General features: G+C 39.5%; 2 protein-coding genes across 4 annotated transcripts in view; one reads left to right on the forward strand and one right to left on the reverse strand.

The window, feature by feature from the left end:
* Positions 1-2,083: 2,083 nt before the first annotated feature.
* LOC111346048 (transient receptor potential cation channel subfamily M member-like 2) overlaps positions 2,084-25,833 on the forward strand; it is a 30,285-nt gene continuing 6,535 nt past the window's right edge. The window contains exons 1-23 of one of the 3 annotated variants that reach the window (XM_088731800.1): positions 2,084-2,365; positions 6,552-6,640; positions 6,800-6,962; positions 7,254-7,418; positions 8,118-8,318; positions 9,944-10,115; positions 10,509-10,686; positions 11,228-11,369; positions 11,928-11,997; positions 13,166-13,266; positions 13,990-14,124; positions 14,369-14,422; positions 15,384-15,485; positions 16,239-16,498; positions 17,816-18,044; positions 19,631-19,839; positions 20,272-20,413; positions 21,455-21,583; positions 23,382-23,630; positions 23,796-23,973; positions 24,508-24,640; positions 24,802-25,013; positions 25,391-25,523. In XM_088731800.1, coding sequence (XP_088587926.1) covers positions 2,264-2,365; positions 6,552-6,640; positions 6,800-6,962; positions 7,254-7,418; positions 8,118-8,318; positions 9,944-10,115; positions 10,509-10,686; positions 11,228-11,369; positions 11,928-11,997; positions 13,166-13,266; positions 13,990-14,124; positions 14,369-14,422; positions 15,384-15,485; positions 16,239-16,498; positions 17,816-18,044; positions 19,631-19,839; positions 20,272-20,413; positions 21,455-21,583; positions 23,382-23,630; positions 23,796-23,973; positions 24,508-24,640; positions 24,802-25,013; positions 25,391-25,523 — 3,548 coding nt within the window. In that variant the 5' untranslated portion in view covers positions 2,084-2,263. Of the gene's footprint in view, positions 2,366-2,422; positions 3,519-6,551; positions 6,641-6,799; positions 6,963-7,253; positions 7,419-8,117; positions 8,319-9,943; positions 10,116-10,508; positions 10,687-11,227; positions 11,370-11,927; positions 11,998-13,165; positions 13,267-13,989; positions 14,125-14,368; positions 14,423-15,383; positions 15,486-16,238; positions 16,499-17,815; positions 18,045-19,630; positions 19,840-20,271; positions 20,414-21,454; positions 21,584-23,381; positions 23,631-23,795; positions 23,974-24,507; positions 24,641-24,801; positions 25,014-25,390; positions 25,524-25,833 lie in introns of those variants that run through there. The other 2 variants (XM_088731799.1, XM_088731801.1) reach the window with 2 other exon arrangements.
* LOC148725678 (uncharacterized) lies at positions 4,089-5,916 on the reverse strand. Its single transcript, XM_088731803.1, has one exon. It carries the CDS (start codon positions 5,689-5,691, stop codon positions 4,306-4,308), a length of 1,386 nt encoding a protein of 461 aa, XP_088587929.1. The 5' UTR covers positions 5,692-5,916; the 3' UTR covers positions 4,089-4,305.

Genomic DNA, 25,833 nt, shown 5'->3' on the forward strand with positions numbered 1-25,833 from the left:
GACCAAAACACTTTGAGATTACGAATGTAGCGGCCGACACAAGCGAAGCAAATTTCGACGACAGCTATGAGTTTCGCAAATGAAGACACACTATGAAGCGAGGGTATATTTTACGGCCAAGCCTTGGATCGTTTTATTAAACGTAGTCGTGGTATCCAAGTATTTATCGTAAACTGAAATATGAATTTATAAGCAGAAGCTAAGCTAAATTGGAATGGACAAACCAACATTCCGATATAAAGGCAAGATGCAAAGCTAGCTAAAAACTCAAACAAACTCACAAAAGAACTATATATATATATATATATATAAGCACAAGGAAAGGAACATTAGCACTTACATAATAGTCCCGCTTGTAAGAATTTAACCAAAACGAACTTCAATATAAGATAGGTGTTTGAAAGTGAAACGGGAAATCCAAACAGACACCTTTATTCCAACACGGAAAACTGTAGACTCACGGTAAACGACAACGACCATTAAACAAACCGCCAAACGATAAACTAAAAAACTTTTCAACTCCTATCTCAAAATCGCACACGTTAAAAATTAAAAAGGTCTGCGTGATTTGCTTACGATATTATTAACCAACGTAATCCCAAAGCACGCGCACGCGAGTCGCGTGCGCACAAGTTTGTTAACGTCTTCGTAACAGTAAGCAAAAGGCGCTCTTCTGATAAACACGTCTTATCGTTAGCCCACAGAAGACAACTAACCAAGCGGTGGTTCTGGGAGGAACTTAAAGATCACGTCCCTAAAGGACTAACAGTAGCGTCATTATTGTGGTTTAACACGTTTAACACGAAACAAGCTTATGGCGAATCAGTGTTCGGTGGCCAAGGCGTGGCAGCCGTTACAACAAATTTTTACCACCATCGCTATGTTTCTTATTATATGGTGAACAATAGCGATTTGAAACCTATAAGCGTCAAACTGGAAGGACTAAGTGTGAAAACTCACTGCGTGACCTAATGTCATACCCTACTTGACTCTGATGGTAAAAGTGAGCGAGTCAATGTGTTTTAGAACAACAATAAAAAACATTTCAGAAGAATTTCTTAACCTTAAAGACATTAACCGTCAGCCATTAAATGACCAAAATTAGCCGTATAAAAGCCATAAACCCAATGAGACGCTCCGATTTACAACACCAACGTCACAGTGTTTTTAATCCATTTTTAGCTCTCTCCGGCTTTCTCTCACGGAATGAGCGTGAGTAAGGCGGAAATCACGCAAGGGCATGATCCTGATTTCTTTTGTCTTTGCTCTCGCCTCATTGCGGGATTCCTGCTTGACCAAAGACAAAACCGCCACGCAGGCTAGAGCCCCACAGAAAGGCATTCTTCTTTCACCTGATAAGTGGTAATGGGTATTCTCATTTCCAGTTTGAAGGATAATGTATAAATAATATAGGGAGAAGTTACTTGTTAATCACTTCTGGGAGTTAAAAGGTTAAGTGATGGCGTCCATAACTGATCTGTTAAGTTCCTCTTTAGACTAACAATGTGGTAAAAAGACAATGTTTTTTTTGGGTAGCAGAAATATATGTCACATAGTTCCGAAGCATACTTCTCTATTAATTATGAGCCCTTTCGTTCTCAGCTATGGCTTCCGTTTTCAGTGATCCATTTCATCTAAGAAATAGCCTGTAGAACAGGCGCGATTTTTTGGGTTTTACTGGCGAATAGAGACTCGAGCCAACTCGTGCTTGACCTCCGTTCGGCAGAAAAACGCAGAAAAATTACACATGTTCTGAAGGCCATCTACCAAACACTGACCAAAAGCCTGGTATCTAATTAGCTTTTATCGTTAGCAGTCCGCAGTGATCCGAAACGTTACTATAATTTTCGTTTTTAAGACCACACGATTTTGGGTGCGAAGAGAAAAAGAACGAAAAATGAAATCAAAATAGAATATTTTCAAGGAATCTTTATGAGATTCATCTTTTTTTGGAATTAATGGAGCCAATCCAAGAACGGCCGAAAACTATTAATTTTTGTTTAAATTTCCCCTATTGAATGAAACATGATTAACTTAGCGTGACATTTTGACATGACTAGATGCTGTCAGTATGCGGAATAACTGAACTGAAATTAGAGACTTCCGTTCGTTCCAAGAAGCCAGACAACATATTAAACTTTCTGCCATTTAAGTTACTAACGTCGTAGGTGCGATGTCGTCAATGCATGGCTGGTTAAAAGTTTTTTAGAATTAAGATATTTGATTATTCACAAATACTTTCAGTTGATCATTACCAAGTCAAATGGAATCGAATGGCACAGAGAGAGACGCTGGGAAATTCACGAGCTCGAAAGGTGTCTCTGTACAGGACGGACCGAAAGATAAATCAAAACCATCCATGAAGGCAAGTAGAAGTGAATTACACAGGCATTTTAGGATCTAGCCTTGATTCATCAGCTCCGATTTATATCCATTAATATGTACTTTTTCAAAGGCTGTTTTTACACTTCTCTTTGTAGCACCATCTTGAAGCTTCAAGTAGAATGAATAATTCACACAATTTGTGTGTTTGTTCAGCTTTTCGATCGGCCGATTAACTACTTACTTATTTGCAAGTTTAATCAGCGAAGGCAAACTTATTCAGTCAGTGTTGCATCGCAAAATTATCCCATGTATTGCGTGGCTACAAGTTTAAGTTTTAGAGTGTGAATATTGATCATTTTAAAGTTATTGCTGTTATCTGTGAATAAGCATTGGTCGCTGAGAGGCTCGTTGTTAGCACCTAAGTTTAAAGGCCGGATAATGTCTGTTTATTAACGTTTTGCCTGAACGAAGAATGGGGCATAGACGATTTTTTTGGTCCTGCCCCAAGACTTGTTTTCTTGTAGAGTGCAGTCTGTCATGGATGTGGTTTTAAGCCAATACAACAACATTCAGCCGCTATTTAAGCAAAAGATGCTATGTTCTGTTTTCATCGTTTCAAGTGTTTCCCTAAGAAATGACATTATCATGTAACCTTCGACCCGATCTGTCAATAAGTTGTTTCTAATATTTGTAGTCTCAACTTTTTTTCTAATCATAATTATTCATCTACTGCCATCTTCACAAGGCACAGTTCGCTGACTTCGTGCAAGAGTTAAGCAAGCGGTTAATTACGCTTTGTGTTGAATTTAATGCAATTATACTACGTTAAGACATTAGCGCGTATGAAAGGAAGAAAACGGGAAGAACGTGACTATTTTTTTCAGGAAAATAATTCCTTTTCAGAACCAGGAAAAAAATTTAATGGCCATGATCAATCTGTGATTTTTTCCTGTTGAGAAGTCACTTTAAAACCAATTACAATATCAAACAGTGGAAAAATTACGTCAACAACATTGGGGCAGTATCAATTTTCACGAGAGCTCTCATGCGATCGATAGAATGAATTCATCACAGCCTTAACAATCTACTCTCCCCTTTGATGCCGATTTGAAAATTTCTTGTTAAGATACATATAGAGGCACATTTACTTTCTAGAGGACTCACAGTCTTACAAAGATCTTTGACAAAAAATGGTTGGTGAGAGTTTTCTTTGCTTTTTTAATTTAATATGAGCATTTTTAAAGTTCATTGTGTCATTTTAACACAACTTTTATCATAATCACAATTCTTATTAATTCATCACCATTCTTTTAATATCGTAAGCAATATGTTGTGATCAATCGTCTTTGCGAGAACATTTTTATTTGAAGGATAATCGTTTGCAGTGGCGGATCCAGACCTTGAGCCAAGGGGGGAGGAGAGAGGGGGCCATTTTTGTTTTGACTTTGCTTCCATCTGCGTTTGTTTATTTACCCAAAATATGGGGGGGGGGGGGGACGAGGCCCCCGGCCCCTCCCTAGATCTGCCACGGGTTTATCTCATGATGAAACCAACTCTGAATGTGAACCGCGAGATTAGGTACTGTCAAGAGGTTATAAACTGAGTTTATATTCTCTTGGCGTTTTAGGGTCAGGCAGAATATGGTAGAAAAATTTGAGCATCATACTTGTGAATGTCACCTCTGAAGACATGGCAAGACACCGAAAATTTTGCTCAAAATTTTTTTCCTATAATCAGGGGAATTTTTAAGGTTTTCTCATTATAATCAGAGAATGTTTAGAAATACATTTGATAATAAAAATTAACGGTAAAAAACTACGACGTTTCGAAGTCTGCATGACCTCATTATCAAGTAAAATGTTAAAACTGATGTAAAATTGTAGCTCAGAGATTATATACAAATAAAATGTGATAACTTCATTAGAATAATGAGCGTTCATTGTTATTGGTGTTTAGCATGTCAGATCGTGCAGTATATGTTTAAATAAATACTTTTGCACGTATTGAGTCAGACTGCGTGTTTAGCTTTGGTTTTTGTTCGCGAATGAATAGCATTTCGTGAATTAGGCAGTCCATTTTTCCGCGGCATTTCTTGAGAACGGAAAACATTTCCTCTAGGCTAGTGGACGCTACACTGTGGGCTTCTTTCAGATGCTTGCCAATGACAGAGGCTTTATGTTCTTCTATGCGTTGATGAAGATGGCGTATGGTATAACCGATATAATCCGCATCGCACGAATCACATTTAAAAGTGTAAACAACGCATTGGTGGTTAATTAAAGCGGGCTTCTCTTCTTGTATCTTGAGCTTTCCCTCGATCTTACGACTCGTGAAAACTGGTTGTAGGTCAGTTCCGATTTTCCGGCCAAGATCTTTCAGCTGATGTCTTACTGTGTCGGCCGATTTTTGGTCTTTAAATGGTAAAGTTATTCTGACAGGTTTTTGTGTAGCCGCGTCAAGTTCAGTTGGGGTTTCGTGACGGCTTTGGATCGTAGAACTCGTGTACCAGGCGATAGCTGAGTTGATGAGTTTCACTGGGTACTTAAGCTTAGTAAACATCCGCTTGAGATGCTGGCATTCCTTCGTAAAAGATTCTTTCGTTGATGACAGGCGGTAAGCTCGGTTCAGCATTGTATTCAGCAGAGATCTTTTGTAACGCTGATCGACATGGCTCTGGTAATGTAAGAGCAGTCCTGTATCAGTTGGTTTATGATATACGCTTGTTGTCAGGTGGCAACCGTTTTTCTCAATCATCATACCGAGGAATGGAAGCTTGTTGTTTTCAGCAATTTCCATTGTGAACTGTATGGCAGGATGGCATTCGTTCAATGTTGAAAGGAAGGCTGTTGCGGCTTGAATATTTGGCATCGTGGCTAATGAGTCGTCGACGTACCTTTTGTAGAAACTTGGTAACTTGTTGTTGCGATCCAGTTGTTCTTCAATGGAGCACAGGAAAACGTTTGCCATAAGGGGTCCCAGGGGCGAGCCCATGGCCACACCGTCCACCTGCTCGTGAAGTTGACCGTCGAACTGAAATAGCTGATCTTTGGTTGCTATTCTTAAAAGTTCGGTAAGACCTGTCTTTGTGAGGTTGAGACCATGCGTTTCATTAAACCAGTTGTTTTTAAAGGCTTTTTCAGCGATGATCTCAATAGTCTCGTCGAGTGGCACGTTGGTAAATAAAGCACATACGTCATACGACACGAGAATGTCATTCGGGTTGAGTGGTGTTTCCCTTATCACTTCGGCGAAGGAGAAGATATCGCAGATAGTGTGCTGATTTAATGAAAGGGGCTTGAGCTTCTCTTCAAGCCACTTGGCCAGGGCGAAGTTGTAGGTTCCAGTCGATGATAGTATCGGTCGCATTGATAGTTGCTGTTAGTGAGTCTTTGGAAGACCATAAAGGTGAGCAAGCCGGGAACCTTTGCGACAAACTGTGTCAGCAATCGGCTTTGGCAGGATTTTTCTGACGACGGACTCCAGCTGTTTTTCTTTTTGTAGTAAGGGATGGTAGTGTTTAGGAGGCCGGCCGCGTGTTTTTGGTCTTTCTGTGTTGATAGGGGTGAACTTCGTTGTGTCTTTGATGGAAGCATCACAATCACTAATGATTTTCTCATTATGCTGGCTTTATGCTTGATGCTCTGACCACAGCATTATGGTCAAAATTATGCCAGTATAATTTATCTGACTATCTGGCTAGTTTTTTTTTTCATGCAATATGAAGGTACACGTCATGTTATCAACTGTTCTGCTTAGCTGTTATTGCTTGGAATTCCACAGCTGTAAATGGTGCTTTTCGACGAGATATTCTCTAATCAGTCCTCTTTCATGCGGGTCTCCAGCTAGTGAGTGTTTGTGATCTTCGGCATCCATATTTCTTTGATTTCTGTTCCACTGTCCCTGTTGATGTTTTCATGGTGAAGTTGGACATCTCTGTCATACTCCTTGCTCTTTTCTTACACAAGTCTACCAGTCTCACCGTTGTAAACTTTAGTGCTCTCCAAGGGGGTCCTGTGAACTACGCCATCTTGTTTTGTATTGTCAACTGCATCTTTTGGCTGGCAGTTAATAAATTGTTTCGTTTTCCGCAGTGTTTGAGTTTCATCTCAGAGGATGATCTCAGCTGCATCTTACTTTTTAGACACGTATATTTTCCATCTTATTTTCGGTTGTAAATAATTTTTTAAAACAATTCATTTTTAAATTTTTTTTTCAACTTGGAACAGCCATCACATAGACAAGACTCCTGGATATACAAAACATTTAAGAAAAGATCTTGCGGTCGATTTATTCCCTCGAAGAAGGACACAAGACGGTAAGTAACACAATCGCATGATAAGTTAGTGCAGTATGTACTGAATGAAAGCCTTTTCATTGTTGCAACGTAGCTCTATAATAGTTTCTAAACTGAACCGTTCAAAAAATTCCTCGCCACCAGCTGCGAGTATTGTTACATAAATTCTCGTCTCCATAGTTGCTGCTGTGGTCGTCTGGACAAAGATCATCAAGGTGAACCTACCCGCGGGATTTCAGGTGGTGATGTGAATTGGAGCGTGGCAAGCCACACAGAAGAACAACCAACGAACGCTTATGGTGAACTGGAATTTACTGGGGCTGGGTTAGCAAGTAGAGCTAAGGTCAGTGAGTAATCAAGCAATAAGGTACATCTTCTTAGGTTTAATGACGTGTTAAGCCACGCGGGATGTTTGAAGAACACGAGAAAAATTGTAAATCGCAAGCCATTAGTGTAGGGTTGGAAAGTGGATTGACCACTCAGATGCTTCGTTCCATGAACAAGTATGTTATAAAAGATGGTTTAGGGTATACCCCTCGTTTCTAAGCTCGCATAGCACGCTTTTTAGCGAGATAAAATGCACACATTCGTAATTTTAAGATTAATTTTCAAATTTTCTTGGTTTCGTTGATAGTTTATTCGTGTCTCTCATGACACTGATCCAGAGAAGGTTCTTCGCCTCTTGAGAGAAGAATGGAGACTAGATTTGCCCAAACTGCTCATCTCTGTCACCGGCGGTGCTAAAAACTTTGTTCTGCATTCCAAGTTAAAGCACGTGTTACGGCAAGGATTACTGAAGGTATTTCCTTATGAAGAAAAGTGACATTTGTTGTTTTCAAATGCGACGAGCTTCCGATAAATCCTTTGAATCAACAATTTGAAAGACGTTGTATCACGGCACATATAAACCAAGTATATGACGTGGCACGAAGTTACCAACTCGCGAGGGGAGGGGGGGGTTAAGGGTTCAGAAGTTTTGATGTCTCCTATTCTTGTAACAGATGAATAAAGCCTTTCTTCATTAGATTATTTTGACGACGAGCTTAAACCTCATCATCGCAACTAAATTTCTTTTACTTGTGATAATAAACCGAGTAAGTAAAATGACCAGGCTCTTGAGCATTATAGTACTCGTTGTTGTTGTTTTTTTTTGGGGGGGGGAGGGGAGGTAAGGGAAGGCTCGATTTGAATGTTCCCTTTCTATTAATTTCTGAAAATCTCTTAATAGTAGTCAAGATAGTTTTTGCTTACTTGAGTTTTAGTCCTCTAATAGCTGACAAACTGAGTTTTAATCCCTGTTTGAAATGTTTTTTTTTTTACTTCCTTTAATTATACGTTCTACAAATGAGGGTTGTGAATTTTCTGTCTAATGAGTAGTTCTTTTCAGGACCTTTACAATGTTTTACCAGATAAATTTGAGCATTGTCATTACCTGTTTGCTGAATAAAGTATGAGCATTATAGGGAGACATTTGACGGTCGTTAACAATGTTCCACAGGCAGCTCAGACCACAGGTGCATGGATCATCACAGGCGGGACAAACACTGGCGTGATGCGTCACGTTGGGGAAGCAGTAAAAGGTCACACAGTCATGTCACGAGGAACACAGCTTTCGAAAGACAAAACATCTCAGCTTCATCTTATAGGCATTGCTACCTGGGGAATTGTGAATCACAGAGAGGATTTGATCGACAGCCAGGTTAGGACTTTTCATCTTGGTCTAAACTACATAGTTTTTATCATTTACCACAGCTCCAATCTGAGAAAGGAGGATGCACACGTGACTGGTTTCTGAACCGTACTTCGTTTGCTTCTGTACCCTCCCCCTCATCAACCCGCTCCCTATTTATATCTTGCTGGCCCAACAGTAGACAATTTAACTTTTTACTTTAATCAAGATCTTCAATGTCTATCTGAATGGCTAGAAGACAACAATCTTGTTCTCAATGTTTCAAAAACTAAGTGTGTACTATTTACATCTCGAAGGCATAAAGAGCGCGATTGTATTTTAAATCTTAATCTTATCGGAAAGCTCATTTCTTGCGAAACTACTTTTAAATACCTAGGCGTGGTGTTCGACTATTTTATGACTTGGAAGGCTCACGCAGACTATATGTGTAAAAAGGTGGCGTCAAGAGTTAGTATTCTGGGCCGCATTAGAAGTTTCGTCACAAAAGAGGCAGCAATACTTGTTCATAATACCTTAATTCTTCCCTTATTTGATTACTGTGACATTGCCTGGAGTAACCTTTTACAACAAGATATAGATCGACTACAGCGCTTACAAAATAGATCTGCACGGATTATTACACGTTGCTCTCGATCATCTGAAGCAATAGATCAGCTGCAATGGCCGACTCTTTCCAGTAGACGCTATTACCACAAGGCTAAACTCGTTTTTCTCTGTCTCCACTCATTAGTTCCTAGTTACTTTTCATCATATTTTACCAGATTTTTGAATATTCACAATTATTCCACGAGGCAAAGTCTGAGGCTATCCCTACCAAAAGTAAAACAGAATTTTGGGAGAAGGACCTTTCTTTTTACTGGCGCAGAAATTTTTAATAAATTTCCTTTAAACATTGTGAAGAGTGAAAACATTCAAACGTTCTGTCGCCGAGCAAAACATTTCCTTTTACCGTAATTTTGATAATTTTGATATTTTATTTACTATGTTATGTTTTAATTGTGTTTTAGCTTTGTAGTTTTAGGCTGTTAATGTAGTTGTAAAATCTTAGTCATTATATATACATATATATCTATTCTAGAAATTTGATGTAAATTATTTTCAATACAGGGCCCCTATGGATACCAGCCTTAGAGCTGAATGGGCTACCCTGTGTAAATAAAGTTTGCTTTGCTTTGCTTTGCTTTGCTTTATTCATCGAGCTTTACCAGTTCACTGATACCAGGAGCCCAGCTCCTACTTGTACTCTTTGATGTTCCACAGAGGAGAGGAGCATTAGGAAGTACATTTGTATACGTGTCCGAAGATTCCAAAAACAAAATTTAATGACCCGAGGGTTTTGAGCTTATACTGGTGTCCAGCGGGCTGACCGTTGTTAATGTACTGTCGCCATGTAAGACATGTTTTGAGACAATTTTATCTTTGAAAGAGTGCACTACACATCTACAACCCAAACTTTGTCGGTTAAAGCTAGACATTGGCCTAGTCTAAAGTATTCAATAGATTGGAATGTCGACTGATATGAAAGCTTAAAGAACTTTAAGCACCTACCCTTTCCTAACATCCAATAACAGCTTGTGGATGCACACTGACCACAATTGAGCGGCTCTTTTTCCTTTTTGCATTTTTGTACACAGGGAGTTGTCACGTATCACATGACTTCTAGTCTGCTGTCAGAGGGAGCGTGTCTCGATAACAATCATTCGCACTTCATCCTGGTGGACGATGGGACAGTGGGAAAATATGGAGGAGAAATCCCTTTCCGCGCAAGTCTTCAAAATTGTATAACAACAAAAAAGATGGAAAGAAGTGAGTGTGTTTTTGAAGTGTTACCTGGCTGCCATTGCCCTGTGTTAGTTTCACTCGTACTATAGTATGTACAGGTGAGAGTTACTGGCGTGTTATCATATGGCCAGTACGCCAGGAGATAAAAAGAAAGAGTTACAGTTTACGTATCATTTTCAGAGTCAGCCAGTTGGCAATCCATCTTTAAAATCTCCTTCATCCTTAACATACTTGTTTTTGCATAGTTTACTACTGTATTTACTATTGATTTCTGCAAGGCGCTTGCACTCTTGTTTTCAGTTTCTCTCTCGCTCTTATGTTCAAGTGAGAGAGAGCTAGAAATGTGCTCTATTCTAGCATTATTTTTGTCTGGGACATGGCCAATACTGCTACTTGTTTTTTTTTATATATTTTCAGGTAAATCTCACGGAATCCCGGTGGTTCTTCTCGTTCTCGAGGGAGGACCAAACACAATCCAGACAGTGTTGGAATCTGTCACTAGCAATCCAGCTGTGCCCGTTGTCATTGCCGAGGGCAGCGGAAGGGCTGCTGATATCTTAGCGCATGCTCATGGGATTGTCACTTCAAATGAAGGGTACGTGTGAGAGTTCGATAAGTTTATTTCCATAGAGGAAATGCACTTCATCCTGGTGGAAATGCGTAGAACCGTAGGGGTTTTTGAACTTTGGCGGATGCGGTGCGGGGCATCTGGATCCCACAATCCATCAGACCAAAATGCGGACATCAAATCAAACAAAACTTTCTGAGTCTGCATTTGAAGTAATTATGCAAACTAGAAATTTGACAACATTTTTCAGTATTCTTTCATATTACTGACATATAAGAACACACGAAACCCCATTATCATTTTGCCGCTGACTAACGATTTTGGTACATATTTAATACTTATTGGAGTATTATTTGTAAGAAAAGCGAAACTACATATTTCAAATGTTTTATAATGAGTCTTTCTGGTGGCTGAGAAGGAGCTGGTAGCTCTGATATTTCCTTTCGCGCAAAGCAAAAATTAACAAACCCAGAATTGTAAAAACCACCCTCCATATCGTAAGTTCGACTCGGAGGGTAAATTCCACCATTTCTGAGAAAAAAAAACAATTATTCTAAATTCTCGACAGAACTGATATGGAGGACATGTCTGAAGTAGTTGAACATCAACAGCTTCTTATGAAGATCCAGAAAGCCTTCCCAGAATGCAACAAGGAAAAATGCACCGCTCTATATCATAACGTACTCAAATGCGTGGGAAATAAGAGATATGTAAGTCATATTAAGAGTGACAATGGCAAGACCTTTCGATCTGGGCTTGATTATTCAAAACACAATTTCGCTGACCTAGAGTTTAAAAGGCTAATTTCAATTGTGGTTTTCTAGCTTTGCAAACAGTTTTTAGACCCCCCCATTTCGTTGTCTCCTATTACGCCTTATGGTGTATGGGTTAAAAGACCCCGGGCCCCTAAACGTTCGCTCTGACTTTCGCTGTTGCTATAAGAAAAGGTACAACGATGTTCAAAAATTTATCCTGGATCATACGTAAAGTAGCGTCTTTCAAAAAACCGGTCCTAGGAGTCTTGCGCATTGATTGTAAGACTACTGCGTCGTCCAGAAAGAGTTGCGTAAACGCTGGAGCGACTATCATAGTTAACTGCAACCAGAAATTACTTAAAATCAACATTTTATTGGTTCTGCAGTTCTGAAGGGTTTGAGCTAGACATAAAATTAGTGATATCACAAGGTAACACGATATTGAGAATACCTGAATCTTTAAAAGAGCACGTGACCGAAACTCGTTATCCATGTTGCTTTCCTCTCTTGCAGATTACAATATTTCGCATGGACGAGGATGGGATCGATATTGACAGAGCCATACTAAAGGCTCTACTGAAAGGTTTGTATAAGGGGAGACCAGATATCTTTGGTATAAAAATAACGTGAGAAAGAGAAGATTTGGTACAAGGATCGTGCATCATATGTAAAGAGAAGATTTAAAGAAAGGCCTTTATGAAGAATCCATTCCCTTGACCTATTGTATTGAACAAAGTTAAAATGGTAAATTGGCCACCGTAACGATTACAAAAGCTGACGTTTCGAGTGTTAGCCCTTCGTCGGAGCAACTAGAGGAGTTGTGGGTTATGTGTGCTTTTAAAGGCAGAAAATGGAGCTACGTTATTGGTGGGAACATGGCAACGAGAAAAACACGAATAAATTAGTGGAATGAAAAGCGTTCGTTGATCCCTGTGGGATTTAGACTGCCGGTTTGAAAGATGAACTTTTGTTCAAGAGTTTTACGGCTTTCCGTGCTACCCAAGTGTAAGGAAAGACCGCAGATTGCCATATGTTGTTTAGAATGATTAGGTAAATTAAAGACTCTAGCGACTGGTTTCGATGTGTCCTTGTCATTCTTTTCCACGTCGCGAAGGTGTTCTCGGAATCGGTCACCTAGTCTTCTGCCTGTTTCGCCGGTGTATATACGCTCGAAACGTCAGCTTTTGTAATCGTTACGGTGGCCAATTTACCATTTCAACTTTGTTGATATATCCAAATTATTTCGTTACCCCCACCGACGCAGCCCCAAACAGTTTCTTTAGAGACTATGAGCCTTTATTCAGTTATTAAAGACACACAAGCAACGTTTTTAGGTAAAGCTTAAAATAAAATGATGAATAAATATAGAATACGTAATCACAGAAGCTTCAAAAAGTCCAATGAATAAAGGGGGTATGTTTCTGAAGAAACTGTAGTGCTGCGTCGGTGGGGGTAACAAGGTAATTTAGTAAATTGTAAATTGGCCACCGTAAAGAGTTAAAAAGCTGACGTTTCGAGCGTTAGCCCTTCGTCAGAGCAATGTCAAAAAGTCCACCTTAGTTCCTTTTTGACATTGCTTTGAACGATTCAAGTTTTTTTTTTTTTGCACATTTTGCGTGACATGGCTTGTTTACTTGTGTTTACCTATGATATACTAAGCAGGAAACTTGCGTACAGCCAGCCATCACTGGCCCACGAACACCTGCCTTACAGTTGAACGCTTTGTTAACGTTACGCATTGTCATTTGTAGCTCAACATGCGTCCGCCGCTGACCAGTTGAGTTTGGCTTTAATATGGAACAGGGCTGATATCGCCAAAACAGAGATCTTTACAGAACACCAAAAATGGAAGGTATGGCTGTTTATCAATGTAACAGATATTTTGAGCGCTTGCTCTTATCGGTAGTAAAAAACTATCATTCGTGATACCCATAAACCTACAGAAAACTCAAACATTTGGTGTAACTTCAAAAGCAGGTACATCCTGAGATTAACGAATTGATTTCAAGTTCCTTCGCATTCCAGTGAGTTAAGATACCGATAAATGTAAAGAAAGTGTAGTATATGGCGATGTTTGACAGAGGGTGGTAAAAGGTGGTTTTCGACTATTGTCTGTAATTCGACAAACCAAAAAGCTTAATTTCTACTTTTTCCTATTCTATCAAAACGTCTATTGCTATGAAATAAAGCTGCTTTCCTATAAAGCCTAAAGCGAGACACGAAATTGAGATTGTATTTTTGATCATAAGAATCTAGATCTTGTATATCAGACTTTCTAATGCCGGACTGTAAATGGTACAAGGCAAATGACTTTTGTGGCGTGCAGACGAGGGAAATCCGATCTACCCGGTTAAGATTTTTTTGGCTCTTAATTATTGGCTCCAAAAACTTTCCATCTTACAAATGTCCTTGACAAAGGTGGGATAATCACTAAGGGTGTCAAACCTACGAAAAAAGGTGGAACATATCTCTAGATTTTCACATTGCGTTCATCAGCAAATAAGCGGCGCTATCCGCCTCCGAGTCAAAGACATCGTCAACGTTGCCAGAGCCAACTGCTCATTTTATTTTCCAGATGAAATCCTTGGAGGATGCAATGACGGATGCTCTGGTCAACAACCGTGTCGAGTTTGTCAAGCTTCTCTTGGAGAATGGCGTCAGCATGAGCAGATTTTTGACGACAACTCGGCTGGAGGAGTTATACAAGGCGGTAATTAGTGAAGATCTTTTAATTAACCACAGAGGGTTTGAGACGCGAATGGCTGGAATATAAAGGGATTTGGGAGGCATATACACTCCTTTTTTTTTAAAGAAAAATGATAACTTATGACAAAGAACCAACTTGGCATTTCTGAAAAATTGCAAATACGTATTCAAGGAAAGATTGTCGAAGAAAGCAGTTTTGCCTAAAATGCTAGTTGTTTCTTTTCATTTATTCCTCAATTACTTTTCAGAGATGGAGGTCGTCATCCAGTGCTGTATTGAGACAACTGATCGGGAACGGAAAGGTGAGCAAAAGATTCTCTTAACCGTAAACTGCAACAGATATGTTGTCTTTTCGGCCTCGACTGATCTTTTTAAAGGGAACGTTAAATTGAAATTTCTGCATTAAAACACATTTATGAGTTGTCAGCCAGAAGAAAAAAAAACCTCTCCCTGTGACGCTCTTGTAGGACTAAGACGTCATCCATGGGCTTTAGATCAGGGAATAGGCCATTTTACAGTTGTGTACTTAGTTGCCAAGCCTTTGATTCAGAGTGAGGCGGAAGGTGACCTTGTTGTGATAGAGACCAGTATCTACTTAGCATGATAACAAAGTGATTTACATTTGAAAGGCAGGAAGGTTTGTATCATAACAAGGTCAACCCTAGCCTCACTCCCATTCAAAGGCTTGGCAACCAAGCACACAACTGTGAAATGGACTATTGTGTTTGGCACGACTTGGTAGCACTGCGCACATGGGAACGTTGTACAGGCTCGGTGACTTGCTGTCATTGTGTCGAGACCAAGTTGTATGATAAACATCCACATTAGCTAGTAAGTTGCAGTGTTTGAAAACCGTATAAAGTTTTAGGTGAAGCTCAAAACGAAGTAGTGAATCCGAGCTTGAAATCCGTAATCGGATAAACTTTGTCTACGAAAATTATCGAACTTCCCATCTTCCCACTTTTGTACCTTTTTACAGATTTACAATATTTTTTTGCATACTTGGCTTGACAGCGTTTGTTTCGTATGTATTCCATTGAAATTTTGCGCGCGAAATTGGCGTGCGGCAGGCCAAAATAGATTCCCTTTCGCATGCCCTACGCCTGACGCACACGTTCTATTTAGCGGATGTATTAAAAAAAAATAAATAAGAAAGGCAAAAAATAGTCAGAAAATGAGCCCTGGGGTCAAAGACTAAACATTCGACAGAATAAACTGTTTTTTCATAGCTTTTAATTTTTCGTTTCTACCTATACTCTGTAGATCGACGCTGACCATTTTGATTTGTCTGATGTTGACAATGTCATTCGGCGGCTGTTAGCAATCGCTTACAAAGGACGCAGAGAGAAGAACTCGATAACAAAGGTATTGCTACACTTCGATTTTATGAATCATACCTCATCAGAAAGCGACACAATTCTCATACTCAGAGGTATATGAGAGAGCAAAGTGTAGTTGAGGAAAATTTTACTCACGTATTTAAAAGGAAGTAACGGTGATTTGGGGTGGTTATTCGATTGAAAGTAATCTGGGATTACATTGGTTTTTATTTTATACGCTTTATGATTGGTCGATCGGTTTAGAAAACTCACGCCAGCCTCTCTACCAATCAGATTAAAAAATTAAACCAATCGAAATATGGTCACCCGCGTTTTCCCGCGCTTCGGTCTGTTTGCGTTTTTTCACTTTGAGTTCTTATTGGCTCCTTGTGACATTTTCCTTCGCTTTAATTGTTCGCTGTGGTTACTTTGGTTTGACTTTGTAAAACTCAGCGAGGAACGCTCTCTGAAAGTTTTCGTTCTACGATGAAAAAAAATGTTTTTTTGCTGATTGGCGCTCTGAAGGTAGATGGGATAAAGGTAGTTTGAAACTGAAGGAAAAACTGTACGTAGTCTGATGTTTTATCGTGAGAATGTGAAAAATGTTTTCCTCTCCTTGGAAGGGATACGAAATTGGTTATATATATATATATATATATGTTATTGTTGAAGGGGAAAGGATTTTTATCGTGGGGTAGAGTGCGTTTAAATTTACTTTTATTAAGCTTCCACCCTACCTCGAGTATTTTCGTTTGAAGACCAGCTTGTTTGTTCTTACTTGGTATAATTACCTTCAAAGGGTCTTGACATTTCCAACCAAATGATGTTTGTTAAAGGACACAAAGACAATATGGCTCACGTGAAATACCCCTACAATGAGCTGCTGTTGTGGTCCGTGCTATGCAATATGCAAAAAATGGCGCTCCTCATGTGGGAGTGTGGTGATGAGCATCTGGCGCGAGCGCTAGTGGCGGGAAAAGTGTTCAACGGCATGGCTAAGGTTATTGAACGTGATGACGCAAACGCTGACATCGCTGATGCGCTTTATGCGCATGTGGAGTAAGTCTGTCCGCTGGTTAAGTGTAATGATAAAAATTACAGTGAAATATAGAGTATCATGCCTCATATAAGAAATTTTATTGCCAGAGGGATAAAGAGGTGTGTCTGTATCACTCCTTCTTGGGACTGGATACAGGCTTTCTCCGTAAGAGTGTAATGGTAAATGTTGCTCTCCTACCCCAGCCTGAAAGCCATCTTGAATGGGGACTACATTCCTTTCAAGTTGTTTCTTTTGCTGTGAATCTCGGGCTAGACATTATCGGACGACTCTTAATAAATTTATGGTGGTAAATAATGGTTAGGCTATTAGTACAACTTTCCCATTTGCTCTGACGAAGGGCTAACGCCCAAAACGTCAGCTTTTTAACTCGTTGCGGAGGCCAATTTACAATTTCAACTTCGTTTATATAATTAAATTACATTTATGGCAACAGTTTGTTTGCTAAGTGGGTTGGAAGGAAGATCAAGGAATGTTGTGTCCAGGCAAGCAGCCGCTACGTTTATGTTGGGGAGGGCACTGACCTCCTGAAAGCGACTGCGAAGAATTTACTCGAGTTCATTTCACTGAACTACGCTACAATCAGTACGCGATAGCAATCGTAAACACAACGCAATGCCAGTGCCACACTTTAAATTGCTGTTCAGTACATGTGTATTTTCTAAAAAGTTCAAACCCATATATATTAAGGCAATAGTCTGCTTTTTCTACCGATTTACCGATGTAATAACCCTCGCGGGATGTTGGGGACTTGAAGGAAACTCGAAGGAAACTTCTACACGAGGGGTTGGGCTTCAAAAGCGTATGGGGATTTTTCGATATTCTATTTGGTTGCTTCGCAATGTTTTTGTCAAGTTTGTTGATCAAAGAGGAAACAAGAGGAAAGTTTGCTGATAAACTTTAAGGATACGATTGACCTTCGCGGGTGTCCGTCGCCATATTTGAAGCATAACCACCATAAACTATATATCAATGGAAAGGTAATGAAATGCACTATTTGACAAAAATTATTTGGTACACCGAATGAGGTGCAACAACCTGAAATTGACGATGTTTCTTTAAGCGAATCAATCGCATATAAAATCTGAGCGCATAAATAAAACTTCTACACGAGGGGTTGGGCTTCAAAAGCGTATGTGGACTTTTCGATATTCTATTTGGTTGCTTCGCAATGTTTTTGTCAAGTTTGCTGATCAAAAGGGCATACCGGCGCAACAAACAAAGAGGTTTTGTGCAATCAGGGCGTTTGTAATATCTCAATCATTTTACAATACTTTTTAAGAGTTTATCATGATTGCTATCAATTTATAATTTTTTAGAGAATTCAAACGACTGGCATTGGGTTTGTTGGATAAATGTTTTCAAGAAAATGAAGAACTTACCCAACAGCTCCTGACATATCATCTGGAGAACTGGGGCGGACAGACATGTCTGTCACTTGCTGTCGCCGTTGAACACGAAGAATTTCTAGCACACAGTAGTTGCCAGGCTCTTCTCACTGATATATGGACGGGAGCAATGAAGAATGCGCACAGATCTTCTATTAAGGTGAGGAATTATGATCTTGCCAACGAAATATAGCGCTTTGAAGTTTCGCACGAGTTTTTCGATTTGGGCTGTGCGACCGAAAAATGCAGATAAATCACAGAGGCCAGTGAGAACAACAGCACGCACTTAGAGAACTTGGGCATTCTGAACTCGAAGGAAACACAAGAAATCAGTCTAAAGCATAGAGGGACGTGAGTTAATAAGTCGTGATTGGTTTCAATTTTGCATCTTGTGGTCGAGAAGATGCTGTGAGGCTTAAAAGCCAATCCGATAGAAAGAACGGATGCAGGCAAATCCAATGCAATCGCAGATTCATTCTCGAAGCTTGATTCTAAAAATTTCTCTATTATTTATGCTATACTTTTCGGCTTAACCAGCTAAATATTCGTGGAAGATAAAGAAAGTAGACTGGATTTCCGCCGCTATCTCGGGTCTGGTCTTTCTCGTTCCTCCCGAGAAGGGGAGGAGCGTGGGCTCCAGTTCCCGGACAGTGGCTGGTAGTCGAGCCTCTAGTGAAAGGCGATTGAGTAATTGTTTTTGAACCAGAAACAGCGGTCTTACAAATAAAAATAATTGCCTCTACATTTTAGAATTGTTTCCAGTGGTTTTCAGCAGAAGCCTAAAAAATCTTTCAAAGCAAATTGGAGTTTACCAAACGCCGAAATTAGTTTTGAAAAAATCGCTTCATTTAAAAGGCCAATTTTCATCCGAGATCCTTTGCAGTCGTTTGTTTTTGTTTTGGAATAGCGCTATTGTTAAATGGCGAACTCTGATAGTCATTCACAAACACTATTAAAAAGAAAAATAAAGATTTGGTGAAGAACACAGTAAACAAATTTGCAGCTAAATATTTGAGACTGAAAAATCATAAATCGAGTCTGTGTATAAAACTTGTACAAAGCTTACTTGATGTTGAAGGAAATTGTTCGGCTTCAACACTAAATAAAATATCAACAAATAACCAATATTGGCCAAAACTGATTTACTTTACGCATTTCAATTATAGAATAATGACTTGTACAAATGAGATCGCTTACATACATATCTCAGGATCTCAAGTAAAAATCGGTCAAATAATTATTCTCACCTCGAAAAAATCTCCCCGGAGTCTCTAGTTCCATCGTAGGAACAATGCAATAACATTTCTGCAAAAGCAATGTCTGTAGTGTTACCGAAACCCATTGTTGTTTTCCTTGCCCTCCATAAATCATATACAGACTCTCGAAGTCGATTAACCTTTGCCGAGCCGGGCAGACCCGACCTTCCTCTAGACCGCTTCTTCGGCGGCATCAACTTTTCAAATGACGTTTTTCACCGTCATACATGTAAGAATTAAAAGCTATTTACTGATATGGATACTACGATCGTTTGTTGTTCGCACATGATTCAAGATGGAACTTTGAAAGCCCTAATTAGTAAGATGGAAGAAGATATCAAAGCGATGCTGCAACTTCGAGGAAAATAGTGTATTTTTTATATATGAAAAGTTATCTGGGCGCGCAAGGCATCTCGGTTGAAAATGGGCCTTTAAAACAAATTCGACTTACATAATCTATCTTCTCATCCGTCACTTTTTGTGCCTACAGACAATGCTTGGAATCCTCATACCTCCCACGATATTTTTACTGGCATTTAAAACAAAACAGGAGCTATCATCCATGCCGGTTCCACAGGAAGAATATGAACAAGAATTAACTACGGAGGAAGAATGTGAAGAGGAGGAAAATGAAGAAGAAATCCCAAGCTACAGAACAAGCCGAGCAATGACGAACGACAGCAAAGCGATGGAGTTGAGGTTACACTCGCTGAGCACTTCTTTTCTTCGGAGTTTTTTTAGCTACGTACAGGCTGTTTTCAAAATCAATTTCTTTCCTATCTTAACCGGCACATGGTCAGGAGAGCATGCACTGGGCCCGTGTTCGTATTACAGTTAACATTTATGGTATTTTTTCTCTACTGTTGTTTTCCTGATGGCTTCTTTGTAGCTTTGTTCGCGATTTTCTCGCAATTTTCACATTTGCGTCATACAGTTTGAAGATTTTTTTTTAAGGGAAAAACGTGATAGCTGTGATAATTGCCTTGTGTGATGATCAAAAATACAGATGGGAACACAATCCTGCAATGGCTCGCTCTTGTACAAAGCAGTGAACGCCTACCCTAAGAGTTAGCGAATTTGTTTCATTTTTATGATAAATAATATATAAACGTTCTTTTCTCGAACTTTCAGAACGCTCTCTTCGTCACGTGAGTTGCACAGGGTACCCACGTACCATGTGTGCAGACGAGAGACCCGTGTGGTGAAACTGCGATGGACGAGGAAGATATTAGAGTTCTACAAAGCACCTGTTACTAAGTTTTGGTCCAACGTGGTAAGCTGCATCATGGAGTGATAGTGGATATAAGAAAAAAATTAGGGAAGAGAAAGGGATATTCAGGCATCTGTGGAGGTTTTGCCCCTTCGCAAGTTCGCCCACAACCAGTTTGAGTTGCCTCCATTTCGACGAGTTTGACTAGTCAAATGTGACTCGTCAATTTCCACGTAGATCGATCTTTTTATGATTTCTTCCGAAAAAGAACGCGGGTTTGTCGTTAAGAAACGAACTTAAATATGTTAGGCGGGTGGGGGGAAAGCAAAGTCAGGGAAAAAGTAAAGGAAGAGGCAAACTTGTTTGCTCATGGAGCGTACTTGTCTAGGTGGGGCCAAACAAGTTGGAAGTGGTCTTTCAGTGGGGCGAAACTTTCAGATACCCATTCAGGGCGCAGCAGAAATGTCTTGACTCCATTCAAGTTACTTCTAACTTTTTTATGGGGAAAAATAAATGTGTATCAATAGGTGTGAGTTCTTGCTCTTTATCGTAGTCGTTGCTAAGCTGTCTGCCATTATAAAACTAACGTTAACACATCCTAAGGCCTGGACTGGGAACCTCCCCCTCTAATCCCTTGCTTTTCTTTTATGGAAACCATGACGCAGTTGAAACTATTTTACGTTTTAAAAAGTGTGGCAGTTCTACACGGGCATGATCTTGAATATTGCAAAACGTGATTTATTCAGTGATTCGTGAAGAGTGAAACAGATGATCGAATTATTGAATAATAACGCTACGTCAGTAATTTGCGGACGTATGCTCCGTTTTGGTCATGTAACTATTCCCAAACATTATCCAGTAAACGGGCAGTAAGAATATTAAAAATTATTCGATTGAAGTTGTTATTTTGATCTCACACCAAATCCTCGTAACTAATTTACCAAGAAGTGTGTAGCAGTCAGAGTAGAAAATAAAAAATCAGTTCTTGGTGAGTTAAAGTGTTGGAGGATACATTTCTTGATACAATTTTTCTGACAATGTTTTTATCTCTCTGTGTTATTTTGGGTTTTTTTTAATTTGTTTGTTTGTTTGTTTTTTTTGCAGTTTGCTTATATGGCGTTCTTGGTGCTGTTTAGTTTTGTCATCCTCGTAAAACAAGACAAAATTCCTTCCATCAGTGAAATGGTGCTCATCATTTTTGTTTGTACACTCTGTACGGAAGAAATCAGACAGGTAATTCATAAACAAGTTGATAAATATTTATATAAATACCCTAATAACCTAATGTTAATGCTATAGAACTGTACGTTTTCTGCCGATCATTTACGTGGTTAGAAATTAAAATGGGTGCTAGGGATATAATTATCGAGAGAGGTTTGATTTTCTTGTCTAAAATTCCCGCGTATCTTTAATGATATGGTTAATAAGTAAAACTAAAGCACAAGATGCAGTAGATTGCAACTAATGGTGAACTCCAGACTGCGATCTCTGCATATGTACCACTTCTTCAATTTTAACACCATATCATTTCTGCAAACTCGTGAATTGACAGGCGACTTAAGATTATTTTTTTGATTTTGTCTGTTATCTGGTTTCAGTAGGGAATTTTGTAGTTGATTGTCATATTTAGAGTACGAGCAGTAGTTCAGTTTTTGCGTTGACTCTGTTGGCTGAAGAGATATGATAAATTATTTCTCTGGTTCACAACCATTCCACGTAATGACCTGCCAGTCCACACGAGGGGGGTATTCTGTCGGTACCCCCCTCAAATCTTGAATCAACCAATACGAAGGCAATTGTTAAGGCCCACTGTGTTACAGTAAGTCAATGAATCAGCCTTTGTAAACTCAACAATATTTATTTCGCATTAAGAACGTGTTTTACATGAATTTGTTATGTGAACAGCGACAAAAGTGACAGAAAAAACTATGTGAACTGAAACAGTGCAAGAATAAGCTACAACAGAAGTGGAATAAATGCTAAACGTGCATAAGTTTATAATTGTCGTGAGTAATTCAATACTACACTATTATTTTCCACTAAGAACGTGTTTTACAGGATTTATGTATACTAAGCAACGGCAAAAGTAGATTTAATTGAAATGCTGTAGAAACAGTGTAAGAATAAACTGTAACAAAAATAACAAGAAAGCTTAGTTGTCGCGAGTAATTCTCTGCTACATTGCGACACGTTTAACGATGTTTTGGTTGTTGTAACAAATGGTGAAATTATTCAAGAGCAGCGACTTTTCAAAAATCGTGTCATCTGTGATGGTTTGGAGAGTGTTGCCGATCATTTGTTGTTGTTGTTGAAGTTCATTTATTTGTTTAAGCAGGTTGATGTGGACCTGCTGTCCTAACCCACCCATCCCACCCTAGGGGAGGACATCCATCACACAGTAATCTCGTGTGTGGGAAATTAACGTCTCCTACCCTTAACCCCGCAGGAGACAGGACCGCCATTTATTCGTCCCTATCCGAGAAGACTAGAATATCTAACCATTTCTTGATGTTATAGAAAGATAGCAAATTCTTCTCAATTATTTTAAGACCCTTGAGTATTGGTCCGGCCGGGGCTCGAACCCTCGACCTCCCACACTACAGTCCAGCGCTCTATCCATTGAGCTAACCGGGAGGCGGTTCAATGGTCGAGTCTTCTTTAAGCTTATATCTTCGAATTTAGACCTTTGAAACAACTTATTTTAGTTAAGGATGGATAGCAATTTAAAATTACTTAGCGAGTGTAACTTATTTGAATAATGTTTGCAGCCCAACGAACGATCGAGCGACCACATTTTCCCACACAATGACTTGCGTTGCACATGCGCAGTTCACGAGTTAAAAAAGAGGCAAACTTCGTTATCTTGATATGACTCCTAATTCTCTTAACTCTATAACAAATACAAGGATATTTAACTAATCAGATATATGGAGATAAGGGGTTTATATGTTGAATGTTTCTATGGCGTTTAAGAAAGAAAGTGGAAACAGCTAAGAAGCTTTTATGCCAGCACTTTCTTTATTTTTTTCAGATACTCCACTCTGAGCCACCAACATTTGGTAGCAAATTAAACGACTGGGCGTCCAGTAAATGGAATCTTCTCGACGGTTTTGCAGTCGTATCGTTTTTCATTGGACTCGGACTTAGGCTTCACCCAACCACACGCAGTGCTGGTCACGTGGTATACTGTCTCGATGTGATGCTATGGATAATTCGCCTTTTGGACATATTTTCTGTCAGCAAACATCTCGGACCTTATGTGGTCATGATTGGGAGAATGGTAATGCAAAAAATATTTTTCATACCTCTTTGCTCAACTTTCTCATATGTTTCTGATGGAAGGAGAGAAGTAGTACCAATCCTCCAAGAGAGAAGAGTTCGCCTTACCCTACGCGCAATAAATGCCGCGCATTATTTATTCATCATTTTGTGCTTTTATTTATAGACTGTAGATATGCTGTATTTCCTCTTGATCATGGTGATCTTCCTCCTGGCCTATGGAGTCGCCCAACAAGCCATCTTGTACCCAAATGAGATAGCCTCCTGGTCTACGGTGTCAGGAGTGTTCTTCAGACCTTATTTCCAGGTTTATGGGGAGCTTTTTTTTGATGCACCAGACACGAGTAAGAGGTTTTATCTTTAAAGATAACAGTCATAAACAAGCAGCGTAAAACCCTCGAGGTATCGCCAAACTAATTATAAAAGTTGCTTTCAAAGAAGGGATGGACTGTAGTACAGGACGTTTGATTTTCTTGATTGCGACATTTAAACCTCCTTCTATTTTCAATGGTTAGTTCATTACGAAATGTGCTTCTTCAAACGATCGAGTGTTCTCTCTAGAGGAACAAATCTTAGATTTATCTCTCCCAGGAGATTTCCCTCGCTAAACGCCTCTGTAATGAAAACGTTTGTTTGTTTTTTTATCACGCCGCTCGAAAAGCTCAAAAATTTATAACAACGTATTTCAAACTAACAACATCCCAGTGTGGCAGGTAATTCAATATTTTCAATATGGTAGGAGTTAGAGAAGTGCCATGTTCATTTAGTGAGGATAATAGATTGCGAAGACAATCGCAATCCATTTTGAGAACGGATGTTAAAGATGAGAGTCAGTCATTATTGAGCTGATTATTGCTTTATTGAAAATTTCGTTGCAGTAAGCCCGACAGAGACTGTATTAGGCACTCCAAGAAAAGATAAACATGGTGACACTATTGTGGTTCTTATCATGGCCTTTTATCTTCTGGTCGCCAATATTCTCCTTCTGAATCTTCTCATCGCCATTTTCAAGTAGGTGTTGTGGACTGGTTTTCGTAGACATTAATTGTATACTCGATATATTTACTTTGCCGCCCAGGGTTAAGTCACATTGCATATCGACATTACATCTTTGTTAGAAGGAAATAATCTTAAAAATTGTCTCATATAAGTTTCTTTCTTGTACTCAACAGCAACACGTTCTCCAGCGTACAGGCTAACGCAAATCAGATTTGGAAGTTTCAGCGGTATTACTTGGTCATGGAGTATGCGCAGAGACCGGTGTTGGTTCCTCCTTTCATCATCCTTAATCACGTGATCCATATTCTAAGGGGTTTATACCGCTGGCTAAAAAGCTGTCTGGGACGAGGCAACACCAACCACGAAACGTCTAGTTATGGACTAAGTATGGCTTTTCTTCATGGATAAAACAATATTTCAGTTAACAAAACAGACAAAAACGTACCCTGTGAGGATTCGAAGCTCCACCTGTTCGATTTCTCAAAGCTGCGCTACAGAGATAACCCAGGCCATGTATCCCATAGAGTCCTTTACATGGAATGGTTGGAAAAATGTGAAAGCATCCTGCGTGGAGAATAGGAAAGATTTTTCTTATCCTCGTGTTCCCAACCTACTTTACTACTTTACGACCTACGTTTCTGATTTATCAACAGAACTTCGTTTTTATTCTGGTTTTGTTTCATTAAATATTTTATGATGTAACAAAATGTCTGCGGAAACGTTTTTCGTCCAACCTAACTTAGTTTGTGTTCTCCGTGGCAGAGCGTTTCCTAGAAACCAACGATCTTCAGAAGTTGATGATGTTTGAAGAACGATGCGTGGATAGCTACCTTAGGGAGAAAGACACATTACTCCACGCCACTCAGGAAGAGCAAATGAGGGTTATGGGCGACAGGTATATTTTACCACTAGGACAAGTTCAAGCAAGTTCCCGATTGTAAGCTTGTTTATAGCGGACAGTAGAACAGACGAACGAGGGGACGGACTTACTGACCGCTTAACTGACTAACTGATTCACTGACCGGCTGTAACTGACTGACTGTCCGACTCGTGGACTGGTTGATTGGCTGACAGACTCTGATAACCGAGTGACTGAGAGACAGACTGGTTTAATGACTGACTGATTGAATGGCTGGTTTAATGACTGACTGATTGAATGGCTGGTTTAATGACTGACTAAGTGATTCAATGGCTGGTTTAATGAC

This window comes from Stylophora pistillata, chromosome 8 (assembly GCF_964205215.1).
Source record: "Stylophora pistillata chromosome 8, jaStyPist1.2, whole genome shotgun sequence".
NCBI lineage: Eukaryota > Metazoa > Cnidaria > Anthozoa > Scleractinia > Pocilloporidae > Stylophora > Stylophora pistillata.